Raw genomic sequence first — 27904 nt, 5'->3', positions numbered from 1 at the left:
GGAGATCTACCAGTCCGCAAGTCAGCTTATGTAGGAGTCGTGAAACCTGTATTAAAAGGCATCAAAAAGAATTATTAACCTATTTGAACACTAAATAAATATTACAAAAGTAGTTGTAAATAATAAAAAATAAAAATGTTATTGCAACAAGTTATGCAAAATTTCATTAATATTTATTAATGTTAATATTAATATCAGTCAAATATATATTTTCTATATTAAAAATTAGTTACTACTTGCATATAACGTGAATATAATTCATCTTTAACAGTTTGGAAATATGAAATGCAAAAATATATTATCTATTAGTATAAATTTTGTAATCTGTAGTAGAATTTTTGATAAAAATGGTAGGACGTCGTTTCAACTGGCATCCCTGCCGGGTGTGTGTGCGGCATATAAATTGTGTATCTGTAATTTACTGTAGTTTTAATTGTAAACAATGTGTTTAATAAATCGTTTTTACGTAAAAAAATAAAATTCCATTTAAATACGTGCAAATGTTGTAATTTGAGGGTCTTTATTTACTTTTTTTACATTGATGTAAGGTTCTTGTGCTTTGTCTTCGTGTGTGACAATATACTCAAAATGGCGCATCAACTAGCACCGTCTGTAAATTGTTCATTGGACGACATTGACCTCAGTGCACTAAAGGTATATTTTCGAACATTATATTTTTTAAGAGTATCTTAATATAATTGTTAAACATATGATTAAATAAAAAAATGCTAAGTCTTTGGGAGCAATGATCTCACAGGGCGTGAATCATAGTTTGGGTTCAATAAGGATTATAATTAGCTTTTATCTATACCTTTGGTAACATACTTGTTTCCAGGATCCTGCTGGAATTTTTGAACTTATTGAAGTTGTGGGCAATGGCACCTATGGACAAGTATATAAGGTATTTATATATCCATATTATAATGTCTCAAAATCTCATACTTGCAAATCTAACTTGTTTTAAAAATGATTTCATTTATTATGCTATCTAGCGACAAGTACATAATTTATTTAAAAAACCAGCATATGATTACTTAACCAAAATTCAATTCCTATACTTCATACAAATATAAAATCACTTTACATTCATAACATATTACATTGTAAATAACAATATTATAAAATATCATTATTATAAAATTTTCCTAATTTAAAACTTGTTTTTGTTTTTTATCAAGAGAACATACTTCAGAAAGTAAACAAAGACTGAAGTGCACAATAAAAAAACACCATATAATGTTCATTTTAGGGACGCCACACCAAAACTGGGCAACTGGCTGCCATCAAAGTTATGGATGTTACACAAGATGAGGAAGAAGAGATAAAACTTGAAATTAATGTCCTTAAAAAATATTCCAACCACCGTAATATTGCTACCTATTATGGTGCTTTTATTAAAAAGAGCCCTCCTGGCAAGGATGACCAACTTTGGCTAGTGATGGAATATTGTGGTGCTGGTATGTATTATAAATAAAATAATCTTAATAATATTGATATTGTTTATTTAGTAATTAAACTAATTTAATTTTAATTTTAAAAAGTGTTTTTTGAAATTATGTATTTTTTATATAATCTGTATATTTACCAATTATTAAAAATGAAAAACAATTTAGATAAAGTAAGATGATATTTAAGCAAAAGACAATTACAAAGCTTTTAGGATAATGTACATAAAGGGTGTGTTCACTTTTTATTGCTTTTAATTATAGCATCAGGTTAATGACCTTTAACTGAGACAAGAGGTCTGAGTAACACATAGTGAACAACAGTTAACCTTAAACATTAATTATTTTTATTAAATTATAAGTACAATTTATATTTACTATACAGAAATTCTATTTTGCATAAACAGTGTTTACTATGGTTTACATAAGTTATCTATGAATATAGATCCAATTAGATTAAACCATGAAAATATCACACAAATAATTTTGTGTGAATGTATTTTGAATTTTGAAACCAAAACAAAACCATTTCGCATTTCTTGTTATAATTAGCATTTCTGATTTATTGTAGGTTCTGTGACAGACTTGGTTAAGTCAACTAAGGGACAATCCCTAAAAGAAGAATGGATTTCATACATTTGCAGAGAAATATTAAGAGGCCTTAGCTATTTGCATTCTAACAAAGTTATTCACCGTGACATAAAAGGACAAAATGTACTTTTGACAGACAATGCTGAGGTTAAGCTTGGTATGTAAATTCTATTTTTATAATTATAGGTAAAATCTTGCATATTTTTTTTTATGAAATTGGTAAATAGATATAGATAGAATATAGAGGTAACAAGACAATGCAAATTATTGCTTTTCTACAAATTTGTGAGGCATTTGATTTTTATACAAAATACCCCTCCAGTTGGTAATTAAAGTAATATTTTTTTACATTACCAGAATTCTCTATATAGTATTAAGATTATGTTATACATAATGTGGCATATTGTCCTGTTTAATTCATGTTTAGAGGCTGTATTGACACTAGGACTTTGTTCTGCCTAACCTGCTACATGTGGGATACAGTGTATTGTATAAAAGTAAAAAAAATAAAAAGAAAAGTAAATAGTAATTCATATCAGTCTTCATTTAGTTCTTCTTACTGTTGAATATAATAAGCTAAATAATACAAAACATATAAGACAGAAAGACAAGATGTGTATAATGACACAAAGCATAAAGTGGAGAAGAAAGTGTCTCAACACTAAGTTCCCTGTGCCTACTCTACTATATGCGGAATTCAGTCTTGAGCTAAAAATTATTAATGTTTTCAATGTGTACAAAAAATGTCTTCTATTTTCTACAGTTGATTTCGGAGTATCCGCACAATTGGACAGAACTATTGGCAGGCGCAATACATTTATCGGTACTCCTTACTGGATGGCGCCGGAAGTAATTGCCTGCGATGAAAACCCTGAGGCCACGTATGATAATCGCTCTGACCTTTGGTCACTGGGTATCACTGCGCTCGAGATGGCTGAGAGTCAACCACCTCTTTGTGATCTTCATCCTATGCGAGCTCTCTTCCTCATTCCAAGGTAATTTGTTTTTCTATATTGAATATATGTTTTCACTTTTACATATTGTTATATAAAAAATATTTTGGTCTATTCAGTACTCTTTTAACATAGACTAAGATATTACTATAAAAAAACTCATATAGCTTTTAAATTTAATAATGATCGAGAGTAATTAAATGTAATGTCTATTTTTTTTTTTACAGAAATCCACCACCACGCTTAAAGTCTAAGAAGTGGGCAAAAAAATTTCATAGTTTTATTGAGACTGTTCTTGTAAAAGACTATCATCAGCGACCTTATACTGAACAACTCTTGAAACATTCATTTATTAGGTAAATAATCATAATTGTTAATTAGTTGATATATTATTAATATTTTAACATTATATACTTTTAAATGAATATCAATTAATGGAAGCAATAGAAGATATTATTACATAATTATTGTTAATAAAAATACTAAAACACCAAGTTTACATCTTCACTTCTCTCATATATTAGTATATGTTTATAACACTTCAAATTAAAAAAATAAATAAAATATTTTCAGAGATCAGCCCACAGAAAGGCAAGTTAGGATACAGCTAAAGGATCATATAGATAGATGTAAGAAGAGAAAGCAGGACAATTCAGTCCGTGAAGACTACAAGTACTCAGGGTCGGAGGGAGAGGAGGAGGACAATGCGGTGGCCGGTGAGCCCTCCTCCATCGTGCACAACGCTGCCGCGCACCAGGGCGGCGACACGCTGCGCAGGAACTTCCAGCAAATACAAGAGGGCAGGTTAGCACATCTACACTTTTTTCATAACGTTAGAGTGATACTTAATTTTTTTTTGTTTTTTATTTTATCAACCATATATCATATAATTTTAAAGTTACTATGATAGCCAACAGCACGGAACACATTTGCTAAAAGTAAAGGACTGATTGTAAATTCATCACAGAAAAGAAAAAAAAAAAAACTATGATGTTTATTCTGAGATTTTTTGCTGTGAATGTATTGATAAATGGTAATAATAATAAAAAAAATATTATTAATAGTTTAATAATAGTAGAATACAAAAGAGGCAAATATGATAAACTTACGACTCAAATGGAAGTAATTAAGAGTTTATGTATGACACATGTGCCCAAGGTTGCTGCTGACAGAAATATGTTACCAAATCTTCTTAGTTTGAGCTATGTTGTAGTGAGTTTGACAGTGGTTCAGTTACCTATTATTATTTGGCATATTCATTTTAAAATATATTGAAATGTAACTAAAAAATAACGTATTTTAGAGCTGCTGCTGAAGCACAACAACCCCAGCCGCCGCCGAAACGCAATAGCAAACGCGAAGAACGTGAGGAAATACCAGGTAACATACACTTATACATTAATGTCTATAGTTATTTATGTCTGTAATTTTATCACTTCTTATAGGTAAAGTTTAAATGTAAATTAATTATTAATATTAACTCATCCCAACAACAATTTTATCCTCTCATATTGATAACATAAATACAGAATATGATTAATTATAGCAGTAATTTCAAATATAAAATATCTTAAAACTTACCGATTGTTATTAAGTATATTAATTATGTTTTATAGATTTATAAATGATAATAGTAAGATTTTTCATTATTTTTTATTGAAAAACATAAGACATTTAAATTCATGTAGGATCATGTTTAACAAGTAAAAAACTATTGATTGTATCAACAGAACCTGGCCCGCCAGCGCGGCCGTCCATTCCACAAAGACTGATTGTAGTGCCCGATCCACAGGCACAACAGCCAAATAGATATAGGTACTTGTATACTTAATTCAGTAATTCAGAGCGCATTTATTATTGTAATAGAACCCAAAACAATATTTTTTCATTTTTTTGTCTGTTTGTCTTTGTTTATTTAAGCTAATCTCATTCACCATTGGATTCTGCCAACCTTCACTTAATATTTAGTTTTTGTTTTATTATAATCATCTTATATATTATGCTATTCGACAAAATTGCCACTTTCTAAAAGAGTTTTTCAACTGTCTTTTTGAATTGACGAAATCATGTTAGTACTTGCAAAAGCCTGCTTGAATAAAGAATTTTAATATCATTTTTTTAATTTAACTTGGAGTAGCAGTATAGATTTGTATATAGATGTAGAATTATAATATAATGTTTTTGTTTAAACTATTTAGGCCACTTCCTCCAACGCCAAAGTCGTCGGGTTCGTCCAACAGCTCGGGCTCCAACAACGGCACGCCCCCGGCCGGCGGACCGCAGCCCCCGCAACGCGGATCACATCACATTTTTAAACCCATGGTACGTAATATATTAATCTATATGTAATTATCTTTTGTTTTTGTGGTTACATTTTCTTTTGATGGTAACTGTTATTATTCTTCTATTATATTTTTTTAATGGTAGTGCTAAAAAGTAGATGCAAATAAGAGTACTGAATTGTTGCTAGTATTGCTTATGGTTATATACAACTGAGATAAAAAGATATTTTTCCAAATCTATATTGAGTTCAGCTATATCTGTTGTATGGCAAGATTTTAATGTTTATTATATTTCTATTATTTTCTTTATGTGTTGTAATAATCAAGTATAGGACTATTTAAATGCATGAAATTTTCGCCTTTTATTGTACACGTGATGTTTTTATTTTATTAGCTTATGTTTTTGTTTTCATGTCACGCTGTTTTTCTTTGCACATCCGATATAATGACTGCAGCTCCCACCGCGAAGGCCAGAGGTAGGTTTAATTGTGCCCCCTCAAATTTATAAATTAGTGTTATGGTTGTTAAATAGTAATTTCGTATCGATGGAGGTATGTTGAACGTTTAACTTATGAATTTCAGGACTTGGATAAGTTAGCTGCTCAACTTAACGAGCTTGGGGTAGTTTCGGGCAACGAACCTCCAAACAGACCGCCTCGTGCGCCAACCAATGGACAAGGTAAGTCATAAATATCAAATGGATGACAATGTAGCTACAAGGATATATATAACATGAGGTTTAACCTCACACAACAGTTTGTAAAGTTTTCACAACTATTGCCAATCTCGCTTTTCACTGTTTCTGAAAAATACAAAGTTAAGTTTTTTTTATGCCTTCCAGTACAAAAGGTGTTTATAGTGGGAGTCCACATGACATGTATTACTAAACAATCAATCCTTTGTACTAGTTTCATTGCTAAGACTATAGATGTGAGCTATATGTTTGTATTTTTAAATAGAGACTTAACAACATCTATTCTTTATAATTAAATTAAGGTACTTATTTCTTATATATCATAGTTTTGTTAAGTAACTTAAGCCACACGATTTTATGCTATACACTTATTCCTATATCCCAATTTTTTTTACGCCGTCGTGGCGCAGTGGCACAAGCGTGTTACACGCTAGACGCAACGATTATGGTTCCAATTGCCGCTCGGGAATGAAAATTTTACGTCTTCTTTGCTTTGTAAACTCGCACTCAACATGCAATGCCTCAAGAATTCGGCGGAAAGTGAGAAGGGGAGTGTATTAACACTACGTTCCCTTTGCCTATCCCCCTATATATTGCGCTGTATACCGTAGAACACAGTTATGAAGCTAAAAAAACTAATGCTTATAATCCATTTTAGGTCCAGTGGCAGCGCCGGAGCCCACTTTCGACGAGTCCGACAGCGACAGCGAGGCAGAGGAGAGCGGCGGCCGCGTGCGCAATGACGGCACGCTGCTCGCCAGCGACCCGCCCAAACCGCTGTGAGTGCACGCCACTATACCGTATATGTTGTTGTGTTGTATTTAAAACAAAATAATTATTGAGGCCATCATCGCGTAACGAATTCAATTCGAAGCGACGGTTACGAATTCTATTTCTCGTCGAAGGAATTAATTATTTTCATATTCGTGCTCTGGTAAGAAGTAGTGTTGCGTTGATTTCCGCAACTTAACAAGCGATTAGAAAATTTTACGGAAAACAATGTTTAACTATATGCGGGATATACAGTGATGTTATAAAAAAGCATCAACCGCCATCATATTCGTACAACAAATTAAATGTATTAGTTGCTTTAAAATAATGCATATTTAACGTATCATATTTATTAATGACAACAATTTTTGTGTTTTCCCCCCTTTACTTTTATTTGCTTGTATTTGGTTCGCCCCGTTTCCGTTCGTTTGGTTTGCTTGTTAGTCCCGAGTTCTGCTATAGGCCGGGGCTGAGCGCGGTGTCGGAGGACGGGTGCGGCGGATGCGCGCCCACGCGCCCCCTGCCGCCCACTCCCGACGACGACGACCCGCGCGACGACTCGCACGCCGACCCGCACGCCGACCGCACGCTCGTAAAGCGGGTAAACGCACCTTCTCGTATTATGTGCTCCTAATGTTGATTACTTTGCGTTATTTATATTTGTCACTCATCCTGTATTTTTAATTTGGTGTTGCGTTTTAGCTGTCTGCTTTAGATTAAGATTATTTGAGCAAAGGATTTTTTCCTCTTGCTAAGCTTTTTAATATATTTTTTAATTGTTAGCGTGGACCAATCAATAAGCTTGATATTATAATAATGACAATATATTATTGTAATAACGAGTTTAATTATATAAAAATTTTTAACTATCAATTGCTTGATCCATAATAAAAATTACAAATCTCATCACTAAATGAATACCAATAGGATATATATAATTTTTATCAGTAGGCATTTAAAATTTCAAGAACTTACATATCACGCCAAAGTAAGATTAGTGAGCGCAAAGTTTTTAATTTGTTAATCTTTTATTTATCATTTGTGTCACTTTATACTAAACATATTTAAAAAATATCAGAAAGAGGCTGGAAAAGATAAAAGACAATCAGACATCGACGAAGCCGTCCTCCTCAAAGATTGGGACTTTGCCAGATTTTTCCCATCGAAAAATGCTGAGATCAAAGAAGAGAAGCAAGACACTACTAAAGAGGCCGAACAAAAGCGTGCGCAACTCCAACGTCAGTCAAGAATTGAAATGGAGGATGCGTGGGCCAAGTACAAAGGGATCGCGACACCGCCTTCCCGTCACAAGCAATTATTTCATAAGCCCGTCGAGAAGTCAGCTCATGACAAATTGTCTGATATACTCAAATATAAAAAGGAGCAGGAAGCGGACCCCAATGGACCAAGCAGATTCTTTAGGGGATTCCGCCGAGAGAACTCTGATCTGCTTCCACTTTCCAGCACCAGGCACTCCGCTATATACTACCCAAAGCACGATAACCAAATCAGCGTCAACAAACCACTAAGATCTAGCGGAATCTTTAACAACTCTCGTAAGCAATCGACGAAATCTCAAACGTCAGGGGAACCGATCCTAACGGATTTCATCAAAATGAACGACAGTCTGAAAATGGCTCAAAGACATGACACGAAAAACAGAGAGAGGAAGAGTCCGAACAATCCCACGGACGCCCTAAAGAGTGTGGCCGTGCTGCTGCGGCAGGACAGCGCCGAGGCCTCGCCCGACGTGGTGAGGCCTCGCAGGGAGAAGACTGAGTCCGACATCATATTCCGAAGAAGCTCACAGTTAATTCGGCACAATGACCTAATACCGAGCGGGCAGGAAGCGGTAATCGCGCAGGATCAGGTAATTCCTCACTGCTCGGGATAGTTTGATTAATACCTTTTTACTTACGTTTGGTATGAGGGCTCTAATTATCTACTGCTGGCTGGTCTAACATAGCTGTATTGAACTAACCTTGCCGATGCTGTTTGTATTCTTGACGTCCTGTACGTGATTTTGTAGCTATGGGTGTGGGGCTATGGTGCAAGAACAGAGCGTGTGGGATTCGTTGAACTAAGCATATTTATTTATTTTTTATTTTTATTTAACTTATGAATAGAATGGTTTGATTATATTTTGATTATATTATTTTTGTTTGTTGAATTATAGTAGAATATTTGCTCACACGTCTTACGTTTTGGCGTGACTTATTATTATATATTATTTTTGTTATATACAAAGAAAATTAGGCATTACATGTAGCCAACAAGGTCATCAAGCATAAAAGTAACAATGAGTAGAAGTAGCTAGTCTCTCTAATAACACTTACTCACCATAACATACCTACTAACACATGTCTGCGCGAATACCGTCTTCCTGCCACGAAATTCAAAACATCCTCATCGATGAACTAGATTGTGCCAAAACTGTTTAAACTTAACAATAGCGGGAATGATCGCTAACGACTCACAGGAGCTGCAGATATATGAACATTCAACATAATTACGTTTTGTGAATGTGTTTTACATTGCATGTTTATGCCGTGTTTGTGTTTGTCACGCTATGCCAAATGCCGCAACGTAAAACAATAACTGCGCACACCGACGCCGTCACACTGAGCCCACCTTATTTTTTTCTATAATATTTTATTAATTTGAGTTCTGACATTATGTTAGCAAAAATATATATGATTATTTCTGAATAAAAAGTATTCAATAGAAATTGTATAAAGCACGTATGTTGACAAATATAGATATTATTATTTTAATGATAATTAAATAATAATACCTAAATTGTTTGTTTCACATTATTATTAATAGCTGCTGTCGCGGCGTCGGATTTACATGGAAATATAACATAAAATTCACATATTATTTAACAAAACATAATTTGTATTTTATATATTACACAGTTTCGCCACTCAACAGGCAATGCCTCCAGAATTAGACGGAAAGTGGGTACGGAGTGTCTTAACCCTAGCCTCTGCTTACCCTGCTGTGTGCGAGGATATAGCGTAAAGCTGATTATATTATATAAAGAAAATAATTTTATCGTGTTTTGTCTTTATAAAACAGTGCATTTTTGTATATATTAAATATTAGTTACACGAGACACAAACAAAAATTTGAAAATATAATAAATATTTTCTAATCTTAGGATAGTATGTTATTAATAACTTATAAATGTTATATTATATTAATTCATCAATCAGTAATAAAAATAACTCGTGTCCATTTATGCATATTTGTAATATATACAGTATACATTTTTATATAGGGTTAAAAAGATTTCTAAATTCATTTTTTTATTTGTTAAAAAGTTCTTCGTTTACCTTACAATTTAAATATAACATTTTTTTATCACAAAGCGTTTATGCAAATTAATACATAAAGGCTGTGGTCTGTTAACGACCAGTAATGCGACGCAACAAGGTCATTGGAAAGGAAAGATGAAATGAAAAAAAAACATTGCTTACTTGATTTTATTTATTTTTTCATATTATTTTAATTACTGATCGAAGTTAATATTTATAAACATCTATCTTACGTACAACAATAAAGACTAAAAAATAATTGTTGCATGTCCTACTCGGACAAATTATATTTTTTAAAACTTTTGTTTGATTAGTATACTACGAACATAATATGGTATACCCTATATATAATATATATCCAAATTATTAATTTATCTAATTTATTTCTAAATTTTGGTAAGATGATCAAATATAACGTTTAGGGGCGATCAAGTAACAACGAGGGTAGCGGGTCGCGCACCAGCTCCGTGCTCCCCGACCTGCTGAGCCAAGCGGGGCAGCCCACCACGCCGCCACGCCACGACAAGTCCACCAGCGAGGAGGTATGTACACGCCACCACTACCACAACCACCGCCACTGCCTACAAAGTTACAGCAGTAGGGTATTTGACATCTCTTTGTTTATACCAAGAGGACATATTATATGGTTTGTATAGTTGTAAAGGAACTAAATATTGCACGGGTCTAAGAAATATATTACACTATTATGGATTACAAAATTAATAAAATAATTATAGCGCTTAAATTATAAGATTTGTTTTAGTTTATATATTTGGAATCAATAAAAGACGTCAAATACCCTTGTAATGTCTTAAAAGTCAAATATTAGCTATTAAAAATTATAAGCATAAGCTCACTTCATATTAGCAGACTTCATATTATATTATATCAAATATTGCAGTTATATGTTAAACTTTACGTTATAGTACTGATATTACACATTTCACTAAATCTGCTTAATGTTCAAGTGTTGTTCTACTACGCCACTATATATTTATAACCTGGGGCTCCTAATTTAACATTTAAAACAAAATAATTTCTTATTTACTTGCCGCATAAAACATAATACAAATGTATACTCTGTACGTAGTGTGTGTTGAATATTTTAAATACATTCATGGCTAAACAACATTATTCACAAAATATAAAAATAATTTCATAGATTATACATTTTATAATTTATTAAATAACCCGTAATATAGACATTAGGAGCTCCCGTTATCGCAACATGTGGTGCCAAGCTTTTAGTATAATAGTATTAATGTGATAATGGTTGTCAATCATGCAAACACCATGGAGCTACGGTCCGCGACCGGTTTGCAGACTGCTGTTATCACTACGTAAGTACGAATATCGCAACAAGAATGCTTCCATATAGCATATCATAGAATGTTTTTACACAAATCACTCCTTCTCTGTGTATGCTCTCTAGACAGCTTCCATATTTATTCATCCGCTGAATCATATAATTCAGGCCTTGATGGTAGTTCCAAAAAAAAAAACGAGCCAGCTTTATAAACGCAACAGCCGGTATAATGGGTACTATTATAAGATCATAAATTTAGAAGAAAGTCTGATTTGTAAAACTGTAAAATATTTGTAAAACTAAGAAATATTAGTGTACATAACATGACTTAAAATAAACATCATAGATGTAACTTCAAAATTAGCGTAGCATACAAAAAAATACATTGATTTTACTTTTACTAAGTATTAATACCATTCAGATATTACTTTATTTAAAACCAACTTGAAACGTATATTGCATAAATTGCTATCAACATTATTTTCCATCTGTCAGTGAAGTGCATGATGCACTAAATGTCAAACTATCGGTCTTTGCCTGCACAAATGTGTATATTATTACAAAAACAATTGCGCGAGATTATTTTTTGTAGATAATAGCATCGCAAATAACTTTCCTATCATATTCGAAATGTAAACTAATAATATGGGAGATGGATTTTTATTATTAACTAACAAAAACATTTAATGATATGATGCTAAGGTCCGCTCTTCAGCATCGTATGTATGACTGTATATTACATATTATGAAACAATAAACAATTCCGGCCTGTATATAAATAGTAAAAGCGTATATTCTCTTTCAGTATAGGCAAGCGATCGCTGGAGGCACGCCCTCCACCCCCGCGCCCCACCACCACCACCACCCGCACATGCCCCCTCCCCCGTCCTCGGCGCAATCGACGCCATCCAAGTCGTTCGTGGCGGGGCCGGCGTCGCCGCTGCCCCCGCTGCAGCAGTCCCCGTCCAACTCGTCGGTGGGGTCGCAGCTGTCGCAACAGTTCCTCCCCTTGCAACAGAAGCAGCGCTCGTTCCTCACGTTCGGGTTTGGCGCGGGCTCCACGGGCAGCGGTACGGGCGGCTCCGGCAACGCGTCGCGCCGCGAGAGCCACGTCAACGTCAACGTCACGCCCACCGGCCACGACCTCTCCTCAGACACGCCCGAGATACGTAAATACAAAAAGAGGTTCAACTCGGAAATTCTGTGTGCGGCTCTTTGGGGTGAGTTCGCGCTAAATATAAAAAAAACAATCTTCATACTTTTCTTATGCGAATATTATTTGGCAGCGTTGGCTAATAGTAGTTTCATATTGTAGTAAAATATAACTTCTACTGTAGCATTATCTCAAAAGTAAGATGGTTATTATTATTCACATATAAGAGCTTATAAGTAATATTATTTTATGCATATTAGATAAAAGAAAATGATTTATATCCATTTTTACTAACCCATATAGTTTACTAATAGTGTTATGAAACTATTTACTAATAATAATGCTATTATTAAATGTTGTTTATTAATCTAATTCTTAGGTGTGAATCTCCTTATTGGAACTGAAAATGGTTTGATGCTGCTGGATCGTTCTGGCCAGGGCAAAGTTTATCAATTGATCTCAAGACGTCGCTTCCAACAGATGGAAGTGTTAGAGGGACAAAATATACTTATAACCGTGTCCGGTAAAAAGAATCGCGTACGAGTGTATTATTTGAGCTGGTTAAAGTCTAAGATATTACGGACAGATGGTTTAAGTGACGTAAGTAACGTTCAAATGATCTATTAATTAATTTGAATCCGTGAAATCAACGAGAGTTATAAATTGTTGCCTAATTTTTTATTTAATTTTTAGCAAGTAGAAAGGAGAAACGGTTGGATAAATGTAGGAGAATTACAGGGTGCTGTTCATTTTCGTATAGTCAAGTATGAGCGGATCAAGTTTTTGGTTATCGCTCTTAAGGATTCTATCGAAATTTATGCTTGGGCTCCAAAACCATATCACAAATTTATGGCCTTCAAAAGTTTTGGAGATTTACAGCATAGGTAAATAATATTTTTTTGTGGGTGATAAGAAACGTGCCTATTTGTAACCGAATTCTTTTTTCAAATAGGAAGACATTCTATATTTGTTAGCTCCATTCTACTTTTTTTTATTATTCATTCGTTAATTTTTATTTTCAGACCTTTGTTAGTTGATTTGACTATAGAAGAAGGGACAAGACTGAAAGTGATCTATGGATCTGCAGATGGTTTCCATGCTGTTGATCTTGATACTGCCAGTGTATATGACATATATATTCCAAAACATGTAAGTAAAAAATTTGATTGTTTAAAATCGTGATGGAATTTTGTGTCTGTTATGTGATGCAAATATTTACTTTTAAGGGCTCATTTTGGTTTATTTTCCAATGTTATACCTAATCCTACTAATATTACAAATGTAAAAGTAATAAAAACTAATATTACTTTATGAGCATGGATGTATGTTAGTTTTACTTTCACCCAAAAACTACTGAACAGATTTAGATGAAACTACAGTCATATAGCTTATACATCAGAACAACACGCAGACCACATTTATGTAAAGATTTTGTATAATTTGGCTATAATGATGGATTCAGTCAGATTCAGATACAAATATTTATTTAATTACTTAATCATTTGCTTTTCAGACTCAAGGAGCTATTGTTCCTCACTGTATTGTACCACTGCCAAATTCTAATGGAGTGCAGCTATTGTTATGCTATGATAATGAAGGTGTTTATGTCAATACATACGGAAGGGTCAGCAAAAATATTGTATTGCAGGTAGAATTACTACATTTTTATAACATTATATATAGGATGTAGATATAGTAAAGTTTTTGTATTACCAACCTTTGATTAAGTCAAAAGTTTAATGTCACAGACTACTCATAAGTACAACTTTGTAAACAATATTTATAAATTTGTGCATGGGACCGTTACCTATTACGTTATTAAATGTTGTATGCGCTTCACAATTTATCCCGCATATAGTAGGGTAGGCAGACAACCTAGTGTTAAGACACTTCATACCCCACTTTTCTGCCCAATTTTGGAGATATTTCGAACATTCGTTTATTGAGAGTTATTTTATAGTATTTTTTTGTTTTAGTGGGGTGAGATGCCTACATCTGTTGCATATATAGGTACAGGACAAATAATGGGGTGGGGCAATAAAGCCATTGAAATACGCTCTGTTGAAAGTGGCCATCTCGACGGCGTTTTTATGCACAAAAAAGCCCAACGGCTGAAATTTTTATGCGAGCGCAATGACAAAGTTTTCTTCTCATCTGCCAAAGGTGGCTCATCTTGTCAAATATACTTTATGACTTTAAACAAACCAGGGATGGCCAATTGGTAGTGGCAGGACGCAGCTGACGCCGAGGACGTTCAGCTTATGTGATGCGATGCCATTGACATGCCAGTATTTTATTCTGAGACAAAATTCAATCATGTGCTTTGGCCATTCGAAATTCAAAGACTTGTGATAATGACAGATTATATGCTCAAAAGACAAACCACAAATTATTACAATTTACATTTTCGCATTTGAGAATCTTATCTTTTAACAAATGTGGCATTTTGTACTGAATACTGTAATTTCAATACAAGCTACTAAGGAATATATATTATTAAGCAATAACCTATAGATTAAATGTTTTGATATTGACGATTATTCTTAAGTAAGTTAATAAAATGCTTAGGTTTTATGTTGCTGGTGTTAATTTCTGTATGAAAATATAATTCAAATCTAACTATCAACTCATATTATGCCATATTTTATTGTTTATAATGTTAAGCTAGATGGGTGATAACTAATGATTCATAAAAATTTATGTTATTATGTTTAATGAACATAAAAATAATCAATGACGTATCATTTTTTTATAATTAACGATCAGTGAACTTACAAATAAGATTTAGTCACTGTAAATTACTCTTCATTCTATAAGATTCACTTAAGAAATTGGCACTTAGTGGAATCACTGTATATGATAATTATCACATTCAAACTGCAATAATTTTATTAATGGATAAATCCTTAAATTTGGTACTATTTATTATTTATTTGTTATGTACTATATTATTTACATGTATAAAGATGTAACTGTGCATATTGAAAATTATATATTTAATGTCTTTTTATTTGAAATACCTTAGCCCAATAAATCACAAAATATAATAGTTTATTCATTATTTGAGTATTCCAAGGATATAATTCATCATAGATAAGTACCTAGTTTTAAGCAATAAGCTTATACCTACAGGACAGATTTTGTCTAAAACATTTTTTTTACAATACATTTTGTTTAAGATAATAAATGATCATTTTGCTAACAATATTTTTACAAATAAAAATTTGCATATTAAGAAAAGTTACTGTTCACTAGGGTTAAACTGAGCTTCAGCATTTGTATAAGTGTCCCCCAAAAGGAGGGGCAATAGGAAAGTTGATCAATAAACATACTGATACAACTTCTTCAATGCAAAATATGATTTAAAAAGAAAACCAATCATACTTCCTTGCTTTATATATATTTTTGAGTTTTTTATTTACATTGTTCTCTTATTATAAACATTAAAAACTATGGCAAAATACTCTTGGAAAACAAAAATTTTAATGTACAGTGGAACCTTGATTATCCGTTATCAGTTTCCTCAGTCCATCCATATAGGATTTACAAATTATCTGGACTATTATTTTATACAATGAAACTTAAAATAATATGTATAATCGTATGTTAGAAAATAATAATAATTTCTTAATAAATGTTGATTTTTGTTAATATGTACTTGTTGCTTTTAATAGATATTTACACAAAACTAGCTTTTTTTATAGATCAGATCATACAAATGACCAATGACAACAATTTGTCCAGTTAATCGAGTTTCTAGTGTAGTGGTTTTCTAAATAAGTACTTGTCTTTGTCCAGTGTGGAAGAACACTTTAAAAATGTCAAAAAAGAATCTAACTTTAACTTCACATTCGCTTTCAAATTTCATTTTCACGCAAGAGACTGGTTATTTTAAATAATACATAAGCCCTTTAATTGTAAATATAATATTGTTTTTTAATTTTAATAAATGAACTTAATGTACTGAACTAAACCTACACGGAACATAAAAATAACAATCATTGAAAATATATTCAAACTATGCAGAAAATAATCCAGCTCTTGATAATCCCTCAGATTCTTTATCAGATATTGGGACTAACATTAAGCCTGGAACAGGTGGTTGCATTTCTATATCTCTTAAATTATTAACTTTTATCTTTAGATTACTACGAAGTTTATTTATATCTATATTTATTTGCTTTTGATCTGCCTCTAATAAAGATATTGTAGCGTTTAAATTATGTTTTACTAAGGTTGAGCCAACTGTCACCCAACAGTTTGCTACGGATGATTTTAACAGTTCTCTTAAGGCTTCTCTGTTTTCATTTCTTCTTTTATCTAACATTATAATTTCCTTTTTGTCATTTAATATTTCCTCAGCTAGTTTTTCTACTGAAATTAGATATTTTAAAACCTTAGAAGGATCCTCCATTGTAAAGAATTTTCAGAAAACAGTTGTTGTTGTTCTTTAATTATGGCGATCCGAGCGTGCCAGTTCAGCACTAATCACTTCGCCAATGTCACGTTGAATGGAAAACACAAAGGAGAGTGTACGGTAAAGAGACAATATTACGCAATAGTAGATGCACGTTAAAAAGAGATCCAGCTAAGATACTGCCTTCACCTATAAGATAAAAATTATACACAATATAAGAAAACAGTCGTATCGAACAACAATTATGAGTGTCAATTTTAATGTCAAAATATGCAAGTACAGATTACAGAACACATATACAGAGTAGGTAGGGGGAACTTGGTGTTAAGATACTCCGTTCACCACTTTCTGCCTAATTCTGGGGGCATTGTGTGTTGAGTGGCAGAACTCAACGCCGCGCTTTTTGCCTCGACACCAGAGCAAAGAAATGGAAATATAAATTTAAATAAATATTTTATCACTTCGAGTGGGGATCGTACCCATAACCAGTTGGTTTTACAGTCACATTTTGTGCCCCTGCGCTACAACTGGCCTCACATACAAAATATCCAATATCGAAAATTGTTTCAAAAACCATATATTCTTTATATTTACCTAAATAAAGTCACTAGGATTCAAAAACCCTAATCAATACGAACGAACGGAAATAAAGTAAAAGTATTGAGAACTGAACATTTGGGTCGTGACATCTGGCAATTTTATACTTTTTACTATTTAAGATAATAAATGATCATTTTGCTAACAATATTTTTACAAATAAAAATTTGCATATTAAGAAAAGTTACTGTTCACTAGGGTTAAACTGAGCTTCAGCATTTGTATAAGTGTCCCCCAAAAGGAGGGGCAATAGGAAAGTTGATCAATAAACATACTGATACAACTTCTTCAATGCAAAATATGATTTAAAAAGAAAACCAATCATACTTCCTTGCTTTATATATATTTTTGAGTTTTTTATTTACATTGTTCTCTTATTATAAACATTAAAAACTATGGCAAAATACTCTTGGAAAACAAAAATTTTAATGTACAGTGGAACCTTGATTATCCGTTATCAGTTTCCTCAGTCCATCCATATAGGATTTACAAATTATCTGGACTATTATTTTATACAATGAAACTTAAAATAATATGTATAATCGTATGTTAGAAAATAATAATAATTTCTTAATAAATGTTGATTTTTGTTAATATGTACTTGTTGCTTTTAATAGATATTTACACAAAACTAGCTTTTTTTATAGATCAGATCATACAAATGACCAATGACAACAATTTGTCCAGTTAATCGAGTTTCTAGTGTAGTGGTTTTCTAAATAAGTACTTGTCTTTGTCCAGTGTGGAAGAACACTTTAAAAATGTCAAAAAAGAATCTAACTTTAACTTCACATTCGCTTTCAAATTTCATTTTCACGCAAGAGACTGGTTATTTTAAATAATACATAAGCCCTTTAATTGTAAATATAATATTGTTTTTTAATTTTAATAAATGAACTTAATGTACTGAACTAAACCTACACGGAACATAAAAATAACAATCATTGAAAATATATTCAAACTATGCAGAAAATAATCCAGCTCTTGATAATCCCTCAGATTCTTTATCAGATATTGGGACTAACATTAAGCCTGGAACAGGTGGTTGCATTTCTATATCTCTTAAATTATTAACTTTTATCTTTAGATTACTACGAAGTTTATTTATATCTATATTTATTTGCTTTTGATCTGCCTCTAATAAAGATATTGTAGCGTTTAAATTATGTTTTACTAAGGTTGAGCCAACTGTCACCCAACAGTTTGCTACGGATGATTTTAACAGTTCTCTTAAGGCTTCTCTGTTTTCATTTCTTCTTTTATCTAACATTATAATTTCCTTTTTGTCATTTAATATTTCCTCAGCTAGTTTTTCTACTGAAATTAGATATTTTAAAACCTTAGAAGGATCCTCCATTGTAAAGAATTTTCAGAAAACAGTTGTTGTTGTTCTTTAATTATGGCGATCCGAGCGTGCCAGTTCAGCACTAATCACTTCGCCAATGTCACGTTGAATGGAAAACACAAAGGAGAGTGTACGGTAAAGAGACAATATTACGCAATAGTAGATGCACGTTAAAAAGAGATCCAGCTAAGATACTGCCTTCACCTATAAGATAAAAATTATACACAATATAAGAAAACAGTCGTATCGAACAACAATTATGAGTGTCAATTTTAATGTCAAAATATGCAAGTACAGATTACAGAACACATATACAGAGTAGGTAGGGGGAACTTGGTGTTAAGATACTCCGTTCACCACTTTCTGCCTAATTCTGGGGGCATTGTGTGTTGAGTGGCAGAACTCAACGCCGCGCTTTTTGCCTCGACACCAGAGCAAAGAAATGGAAATATAAATTTAAATAAATATTTTATCACTTCGAGTGGGGATCGTACCCATAACCAGTTGGTTTTACAGTCACATTTTGTGCCCCTGCGCTACAACTGGCCTCACATACAAAATATCCAATATCGAAAATTGTTTCAAAAACCATATATTCTTTATATTTACCTAAATAAAGTCACTAGGATTCAAAAACCCTAATCAATACGAACGAACGGAAATAAAGTAAAAGTATTGAGAACTGAACATTTGGGTCGTGACATCTGGCAATTTTATACTTTTTACTATTTATACACCGTTAATTAAGAGAAATGCTAACCTCGTAGAGAAGAATTCTGATAAATATATTTTATTGAGATTTTTGTACATTTTGTATAAATAATACTCCTTGTATTTTAAAAGTGTGTGCATAATTAATATATCGATATTTCTACACTATATATTGATAAATATCCATATATCGATATTTTTTCTCACTTCTGACATCCCTCTCATATGATACCGCAAGCATCTTAGTCTGTGGTTTTGTTCTATTTCCTGCGTGAGATTTTGATTTTTGGGCCTTGGCGTTCGCGCTTACAACGCCTCCAAGTGACTGATCTATAAGCAGATTCGCTCCCGCCATTTTGTCACAAAGTTAACGCTATTTTCTAGGCAATCTTACCTTTTATTATATTCATTAAAAACAAATGGAAACAATTACATTTGTTTAATAATTGCCAGAATTAAACGTGAATAATTCTTAAGACTAAATATGGATGGTCCGAACCGGGGCTTCCGCGGAGGACGCGGTGGTCCGGGTCCTCGCGGTCGTGGAGGCTTTGATATGCGTGGAAGGTAATCTACTACATCAACTCTTACTACTATTCCTTGTTGTTGGATAATATTTAAGTACTGCATACTTTTATAATAATGTTATCAGCTACATGTGAAGAGTGAAATTATATTCTATGAATGGAGAGGTTATTTTATATTCCTATTCTATTTTTTAGGGGTGGACCAGTGATGCGTGGTCGAGGTGGGCCACCTGGTGGTCACAGGGGCGGTGGATTACCACGTGGGGGCCCTCGTGGAGGTTTCCGTGGGCTTCCAATGCGTGGAGGTGGCGGCGACAGAGGAGGACGATTCCCACCAGGGCCACAAGGGCCCGGCCCTCATCCTGTCCCTACTATTGAATCTCGAGGTACTCTACAAAATATGCTTAATATCTTTGTTTTCTAATCAACTTCTTATAATTCTTTCTTTAGAGTAATAGTGCAATGTAATTACACTGCATATTCACTATAACCTCTAACTCCCTGTATGAAGATCTGATATAGAAATATGTTAGTATACTTTAAAACTTACAAAATTTCAAAATAAGCTTCATGTTAATATTTAAAGTATAAAAATTGATTGAGGCCTATCGTGACATAGGGGCACAAAGTGTGACTATACGCAACTGGTTGTAAGTTTGCCCCCCACTTGAGGGTATGAATTATCATTTATGAATATTTTCTTTTTTCATTCTGGGCGCTGTTGAATTTCGCCTCTTAACACGCAATAGCTCCTAAAATTCGCCAGAAAGTCTGGAATGGAGTGTCTTAACACTAGATTCGCTCTGCCTACTCTACTGTGTGCAGCATACAGTGACCTGATTTATTTTATTTTAATTTTGGTATAAAAATATTGATTGTGTTGTATTGTTATTGTATTATTGTAATTAATTTAACTATTCTTGTGCAGGAGGAGGGTTTAATAACAATAGAGGTGGTCCCGGTGGGATGAGAGGAAGAGGTGGTAGAGGAAGAGGAGACTTTGGACCACGAAATGACCGAGGTGGACGTGGAATGCCAATGAGAGGTAAATACTTTTTCTTTTGATAAGAATATTATGATGTTCTTCTTTTTCTGCTTAATTTTGTGACATTACCAGGTGAGGGAATGTTATATGTTTAATTATATGTAATTAAATATTTTCTCTTTTCTATCTTCTATAATTTTTTGTTAAGGGCTTGGTAATGATTTCACAAAATTCAAAACAGAGATTTGTGGTCCAGTGATAGAACTCCTAGTCAAATTTTATTGAATCAGACTAGAAAGACAGTAATATTACAAAAAAGTAATAAGTAAAGATGTTATGTGTTTATCTTAATGAGCCATTACATGTATAATCTCTCTTTAGTTTAAACGTTGTGATACAGTTATCACAATATAAAGTGAGGACAGGTGGAAATATTCCAATTTAAATTTTAAAATTACATATTACGGAAAACATTAGTAATAAAATGCATTTACATTTGAGGCTAGTTGTGGTACAGGGGCACCAAGTGTGAGTGTTAAAATGACTGGTTGTGGGTTTGATCCCTAGTCGAGGAAATGTAATATTTATTTATATTTTCATTTCTTCACTCTGGTGTTGAGATAAAGTGTGGCTTTGGGTTCCACTCAACACGGAATGGCTTAAGAATTTGCTGGAAAGTGGGAAACAAGTGTCTTAATGCTACGGTCCAGAGGAAACAGAATAGGCCTCTGCCTATTCTACTGTGTGCGTAATATAGTGTGAAGCTGATTTTATTTTGGCTTTTTCTTTTTATTTTAAAATATTTTTTAAGTCCTTTAATATGTGACTAAGACTCCCTATAACATGCGGATTGCTGGAATTAGCAGAAAGAAATAACCCAAAGTTGTGTATGACACATTTTAATGTGCCTTAGGTAACTCTGATCACAATTTTCAGCTTTCTAAGTAAATGGGCTATCCTACACCAATAATATGCCAATTTTAACCAGTAGTTCCTGAGATTAGTGTGTTTAATCAAAAAAAGTTGTAGCTTTAAAATTATGTACTGAATTAAACTATTGATAACATAATTTTTTAAATTCAAAGAAAATTATAAATTTTCTTATAACTTAGGTAGAGGAGGAAGAGGTGGACATGGACCACCAAGTGGGCCACCTGGTGGCCCTGGACCTCACCCAGGACCAGGGATGCATGGTCCTCCTGTGCAAGCTCCTGGACCTAATATTCCAACAAGAGCAGCACCAGTACCGCATCCAGTAAGTGGAGGAGCACAAGGTGGTGCATACAAAAGGGGTGGCGGCCCCCCACATGGTGGTCCAGGTGGCCCCCCAAAACGGGGAAGGTAAATCAACTATACAAAAATATTTTGGTATTATTATTAATTGAAATATGTTTGGGTAACTACTTTGTTTGTGTATGTGTGGATGCAACATCTATAAAAGGCTTTTTATTTCTATCATTACAGCAAGTGAAGCAATTAGGGGGAGAAACCAAGATAGCTATATCTTTATCATATATATTTTTTGTTCTGAGATGTTTTTCATATATATTTCTTTTTATATAGTTTTATGATATTGAGTAGAGAATAATTTGTAAGTATTATTGTTCAGGTTTGAAGGTCCGCGAGGAGGAGGCGGAGGTCGCCCACCACCACCAACAGGCTATCAAGCATCTGCACCACAGCATAATCCACATAATCCACCAGCATCTAATGGATATGGACCACCATCGTAAGTTGTTTAAAAATTTTGCTAATATTTTTTGTATCACAAATACTTTTGTAACTGTTGTGAAACTTAATAAATATTATGGAAAAAGTTTATTATATTGGTAATCTAAATGATGATCCTGTAACACGATAGGAATGTGCCGTCTGATACATACATGACGCTTCATATAATACTGAATTATTTAAATTATTTATACACTTTACAATTCATAAGATTTTGTTTTAATTGCAAACTCTCTTTTTAGGCATACTGGATATCAGCCCTATGAACAACCAGTACCAGAACCCTATCCATCTCAATCATACAACACATCAAGGTAATTAACTAAGAAGTAAAAAATAATAATTAAAAAAAAAAAACACAGTTGAATTGATAGCCTCCTTTTCTTACAGAAGTCGGTTAAAAAATATATATGTTCATTTTTAATTAGAATGATGAAAATAATGACATGATAGGAATTGCCGTCTGATACTTAGATGCAGATATTCAATATTCTGAGTAATTAAAAGATTTTATGGTCTATAATAAGTTGTTGCTCCTTTTTCAATATACTTATTTTTCCAGTGCATATCAAAGCAACTACTCATCACAAGCTCCAGCTCAACCCACTTCTGGCTACAACTCTGGTGGATATGGATCCAACTATGGATATTCCACTGGGAGTCAACAAGGTTATGAAAATGAAAGCTATAGGTAATATTATTATATTTTTATTACTATTATATTTTTATGAACATTTAGCATAAAATGTAGGTTAAATTTTTTACTTAATAAATTGTTACTTATTTTATATTATATACAAAAGTATTGTGTATGTAATGTCATTACTTATTTTGCAAACAATGCAAAACTTATTTTGTTTAATAATTTATATTAAAAAAATATCCAATAGCAACCCTGGTGGGGCTGGTGACGCCGGCTATGGATCAGCTGGACCAGAATATCGCGGCGCAGCACCTGCCTACGATTCCTATTCACAGCCTTGTTACAACACTTATCAGCAGCCTCAGTCGCAGTACAATAACACGTATGGTAAGTACGAGATATAATATGTTGCTGTTCCTGTGATACAACATGGCCATCGGTCTAAGTCATATAGGTAAATTATTGTTTAGTTTAAGTTAGTAGGTTACTCAATGATCTCTTTTTAATATGTAGGAATAAATAATATGATCTTATGATATTATATTAAATATGTCTGGTTTTATTATTTACTAATGACACTATTGTCTAAATATAAAAATTTATTGCAATTATAAGAAAGACATATTATTAGTTACAGCTATTAATGCATAAGAAATAGAAAAATCCCAAATTATTCAAAGCTAAGACAATTATCATGTATGTAGGTACAAAGTGAATGTGTGAAGAATAATGCTAAATATATATGCAATGTATGTAATACTTCTCTGTAGTCAGGCAATGCTCCATAGTCATAAAATATTTCATAATTAATATCCACTATATACATTGGACAAAAGTAGGAAAATATATAAAGATAAAGGAAAGACAAATTATAATTGCACAAAAGACAACCTATACATATCATATAAGTTAGTAGCTCTAGCTGCCATGAATTAATGATACAATTGTTAAGAAGGTTAAAATTAGGTAAATTTGGAGTAATAAATTATTACAGTCTATGAACAGTAGAAACAATAAACAATGTCATTTATATTAATTAATGTATTATTTTCAGAAAGATGACTTAATATACAGTATCTATTTATATTCAATGAAATATTTACTTTAGTAGTAATAATAGAGAGCATGAATAACTCATATAGATGTCTATATAATGAAAGAATATGAAGTTTTTTTATTGATAAAACATTCCAGCATAATTAATTATAAGCATATCAGTAAAATAATTAAAATGCATAATATCAAAATACTAACCATGATGACAAAGAAGCTTTGTTTTAAATAATTATTTGAAGCTTTTTAGACCAATATTGGGTGAAGCATCAATGTTTTTGTTATTGTTTGTATTACAGGCAGTTGGTGATGTTTGACTAAGAAAAAGTATGAACCATCTATATGCAACACTATATGTTAGTAGCCGGATCAATTTTCTGAAGCATTAATGGATGCAATGGTTTATTTATTTTTGTCATATGTCGTAATTAGGTTCAATTTCACATTTTAAATTAAAATTGACATTAGAAAGAAGACAATGTTATTGATAAAATCGCATATTTTACAATTATAAAATGTAGGATTTCTTTGAATTCAACTTTATAAATTTATTTCATTTACATGTCAATATATTAAATGGGATTTATAATATATACATTTTGTATTAACATAATATGTGTAACAGATGGTATGAGTAGATACCATGTCTAGAAATTAAGAAAAATTCGTAATAAAATTATAAAAGAGAAACTGTGTGCAATTTATTTACTGATTTCAGAATACTAAATAGATGGTAAATTACTTTAATATATATACCTATTATACGATTAATAATGACCAATAAGTTTATGTTGACAGCATTACATAAAAGAAAATTTCTTTAAGATATAATAATGAATAGTATTAAATTAAATGTTTTAATTGTTAAATATTGTTTAGTAATTAAAACATACATTAAAATAAAAGTGAATAACTGATATTTATAGTATTTTATAAATGTTGCTAGTACAGATAAAATACAGGTAAATTTAATCTAAGTCTTTGAAGCAATATAAAAGTAATATAATATTAATAAGATATTTAATTTTTTTATAATAAAATGTTTTTTTATTTACTTACTAAAATGCATTATTCTAAATTGGGAGAAAGGTCATAGACCTAAAACTTCATGTGAGCAGCACCAGTAACAATTAACGAGAGTAGTTTTAACTACAGGTTGGAGATTATAATTATTGATGAATGACAGGTAATCATTATTTACTCATTTATTTTTAGTATTTTAACCTAATTTACGACTTCGGCTTTGTAGTAGGTGAAATGTAACGATATACAAACAATTACCAAATAGAAAATATGTTTTTTCAGCTATAGAAATAAATATAAGGTCATGGTCTACGGCAGTATTAAATAAAATATAACTTTGTATGGTACATTGCTTTCTATACTATATTAAGAAATGTCTTAGCTTAATATGAGATAAAATAAGAAATAAATATATTATTGGACTTAAAATATGACATACTAAAGTATGTATGTAGTTCATATGGTATAAGAAAAATAGGTACATGATAATGAATATGTGTTTATAAAAACAAAATAGGTTTAAATAAATGTAGTGGAAATAATATAGTCAAACAGCTCTCAGTATATTTTTAATTAATATTTATATTTTTTATTATAAATATAATTATATTGTTATTAAATACATTACTATTTAAACTTAATATATTACTTGATTTTCAGGTTGAATGTGACCAGACATTGAAAATATAAAAAGAAAGCACTAATTTTGCTTAAAGATATTGAAGTTGTCGAAATGGAAGCCGTTTGAAAGACAGGTAACTTTTTTTCAGCTGAGTCGTGGCCGCCGTGAAGTATAGATGGCTGGTCAGATTTGAGGATTATTATTTTTTCTCTTAATTATTTTTTCCTGAGTAAACAATGTGCATGAGTACGGCAAATCTAACTTCAGGGCGGCCACCACACGTTGAAAGTGCTTTACCGCAGCATAACTCAGTCAAGTTAGTTAAATTGATAGCATTTTAAAAGGTCATTTGATTTCTTCTCAATGGATTCAATTATAAATATATATATACTTATATTAGGCGATTAATTCTTTTATTATTTTACTATTCTATTTATAATTAAAAGAAATGAATATTACAAAAATATAAGGACAGAAATTTAAATCAGTATTTTCCTTTTATTTCAGGTCTGAGGTTGGAGTCAGGCAGGATTCGTCAAGATATATTATGCAGATTTCACTAATAGAGTCTGTGATACATAATTATGTTATATTACAATTGGATTTGTACCTTTTTAAACACGATATATGTTTATTTGTACATTTTAATTCTAAAGTGCAATACTGGGAGTTGGGCATTAAAGCAAGATAAAAATTAACAAACTATTCAATATAATAGAAATAATATTGTTGATTATTTTTAAATACCATTTCAAGTTAAGTACTTTATAATTCTTTAATTCTGTTAGTCCTTTCATGGAGTGGCAGCAACAATCTTTTATTACTTCTTTCCTACGAACATTTATTTTAAATACTGTTTCTTTTATTCTTTTCATAAAATATGCTCCCAGACTCAAACAATGACCGTGAATTATGTTGAATAAAATTTTATAATCTATATCAATATTTTTTTTCATTTACCTTTTATTTTTTTTATGTTATTATTTAGCGACTTTGGTCAATTAAATTAGAATATTCAGGTTGGATAATGAGCAGTTTGTAAATACAGGCTTTAGACGCACGAGAAAACGTCCGTGGATTTGACGCCATCGTGGCGCAGGGGCTTAGGCTTGCGACTAAACAAGGGGTTCGATTCCCACTTGCGGCAATGGAATGCTTAATATTATCGTTTCCTCGCTCTGGTAAGAAGACCACCACTCGACACGCAATTCGGCGGAAAATGGGAAACGGAATGTCTTAACACTTTGTTCCCTCTGCTATCCTGCTGTATGCGGGAAGCTAAAAAAATGCTTAATATTAGTCCCACTAATACTTAAAAACGGCCGGACCAATTTGGATGAGATTTTATATGCATATATATTTCAATAGGTTCCTGGATGGGGCATTCTAATAATAATTGTAATGTCGACATAATTTATATTCAGGAATCATCATATTCGGAAAATTTACTCAGCACGGTGATCATGCTTTGACGATATAAATGAAAATCAAGGGTTAGAAATAACTAACCTGGAGCTTGAGATCAGGTGGTTGAGAATGGTTGATAAATACGGCGCTTTAAAGTAGGTGTAATTTATTAAAAAATAAGTGCCTATAAAAATGTTGATATTTTTTAATTACGAAATTCATATTAATTAGTTTGTCTTAGGTAATGACTTAATTTATTAACTTTAATATTATATATTTCTAGTCTGTTTCTTGATATATAGGCTGGTACTGAGATATCCAAAACCAA

At 32.2% G+C, this 27904-nt stretch overlaps 4 protein-coding genes across 10 annotated transcripts; 2 read left to right on the top strand and 2 right to left on the bottom strand.

The window, feature by feature from the left end:
* Window positions 1-346: 346 nt before the first annotated feature.
* msn (serine/threonine-protein kinase msn) lies at window positions 347-16166 on the top strand. 6 transcript variants are annotated; one of them, XM_085192900.1, is made up of 22 exons: window positions 347-654; window positions 836-901; window positions 1250-1457; window positions 2017-2193; window positions 2800-3031; window positions 3217-3345; window positions 3563-3793; window positions 4293-4369; window positions 4720-4804; window positions 5188-5311; window positions 5727-5747; window positions 5854-5950; window positions 6624-6744; window positions 7199-7337; window positions 7815-8606; window positions 10479-10598; window positions 12381-12582; window positions 12895-13115; window positions 13209-13399; window positions 13538-13664; window positions 14029-14163; window positions 14492-16166. In XM_085192900.1, exons 1-22 carry the CDS (start codon window positions 589-591, stop codon window positions 14738-14740), a joined length of 3810 nt encoding a protein of 1269 aa, XP_085049026.1. In that variant the 5' UTR covers window positions 347-588; the 3' UTR covers window positions 14741-16166. The 6 variants fall into 6 exon arrangements, with proteins under 6 accessions (XP_085049026.1, XP_085049021.1, XP_085049024.1 ...); XM_085192895.1 differs by having other exon boundaries at window positions 12168-12582; XM_085192898.1 differs by having other exon boundaries at window positions 7181-7337.
* Window positions 15897-16929, bottom strand: LOC146534594 (p53 and DNA damage-regulated protein 1-like). The gene has a single exon (XM_085192901.1). The coding sequence runs from the start codon at window positions 16927-16929 to the stop codon at window positions 16534-16536; it is 396 nt and encodes a 131-aa protein (XP_085049027.1). The 3' UTR covers window positions 15897-16533.
* Window positions 16930-17853: 924 nt separating this feature from the next.
* LOC146534593 (p53 and DNA damage-regulated protein 1-like) lies at window positions 17854-19163 on the bottom strand. The gene has a single exon (XM_085192892.1). The coding sequence runs from the start codon at window positions 18884-18886 to the stop codon at window positions 18491-18493; it is 396 nt and encodes a 131-aa protein (XP_085049018.1). The 5' UTR covers window positions 18887-19163; the 3' UTR covers window positions 17854-18490.
* Window positions 19164-19842: 679 nt separating this feature from the next.
* LOC146534592 (uncharacterized) lies at window positions 19843-27112 on the top strand. Of its 2 annotated transcripts, XM_085192887.1 has the most exons (11): window positions 19851-20152; window positions 20308-20498; window positions 21041-21157; window positions 22210-22438; window positions 22707-22826; window positions 23071-23142; window positions 23391-23519; window positions 23719-23858; window positions 24824-25710; window positions 26208-26302; window positions 26677-27112. In XM_085192887.1, exons 1-9 carry the CDS (start codon window positions 20070-20072, stop codon window positions 24832-24834), a joined length of 1092 nt encoding a protein of 363 aa, XP_085049013.1. In that variant the 5' UTR covers window positions 19851-20069; the 3' UTR covers window positions 24835-25710; window positions 26208-26302; window positions 26677-27112. The 2 variants fall into 2 exon arrangements, with proteins under 2 accessions (XP_085049015.1, XP_085049013.1); XM_085192889.1 differs by lacking the exon at window positions 24824-25710 and having other exon boundaries at window positions 19843-20152.
* The last annotated feature ends 792 nt before the right edge of the window (window positions 27113-27904 follow it).

This window comes from Heliconius melpomene, chromosome 11, assembly GCF_056956725.1.
Source record: "Heliconius melpomene rosina isolate 202511_hmr_F chromosome 11, ASM5695672v1, whole genome shotgun sequence".
NCBI lineage: Eukaryota > Metazoa > Arthropoda > Insecta > Lepidoptera > Nymphalidae > Heliconius > Heliconius melpomene.
This window is presented reverse-complemented; position numbering and strand designations above follow the sequence as displayed.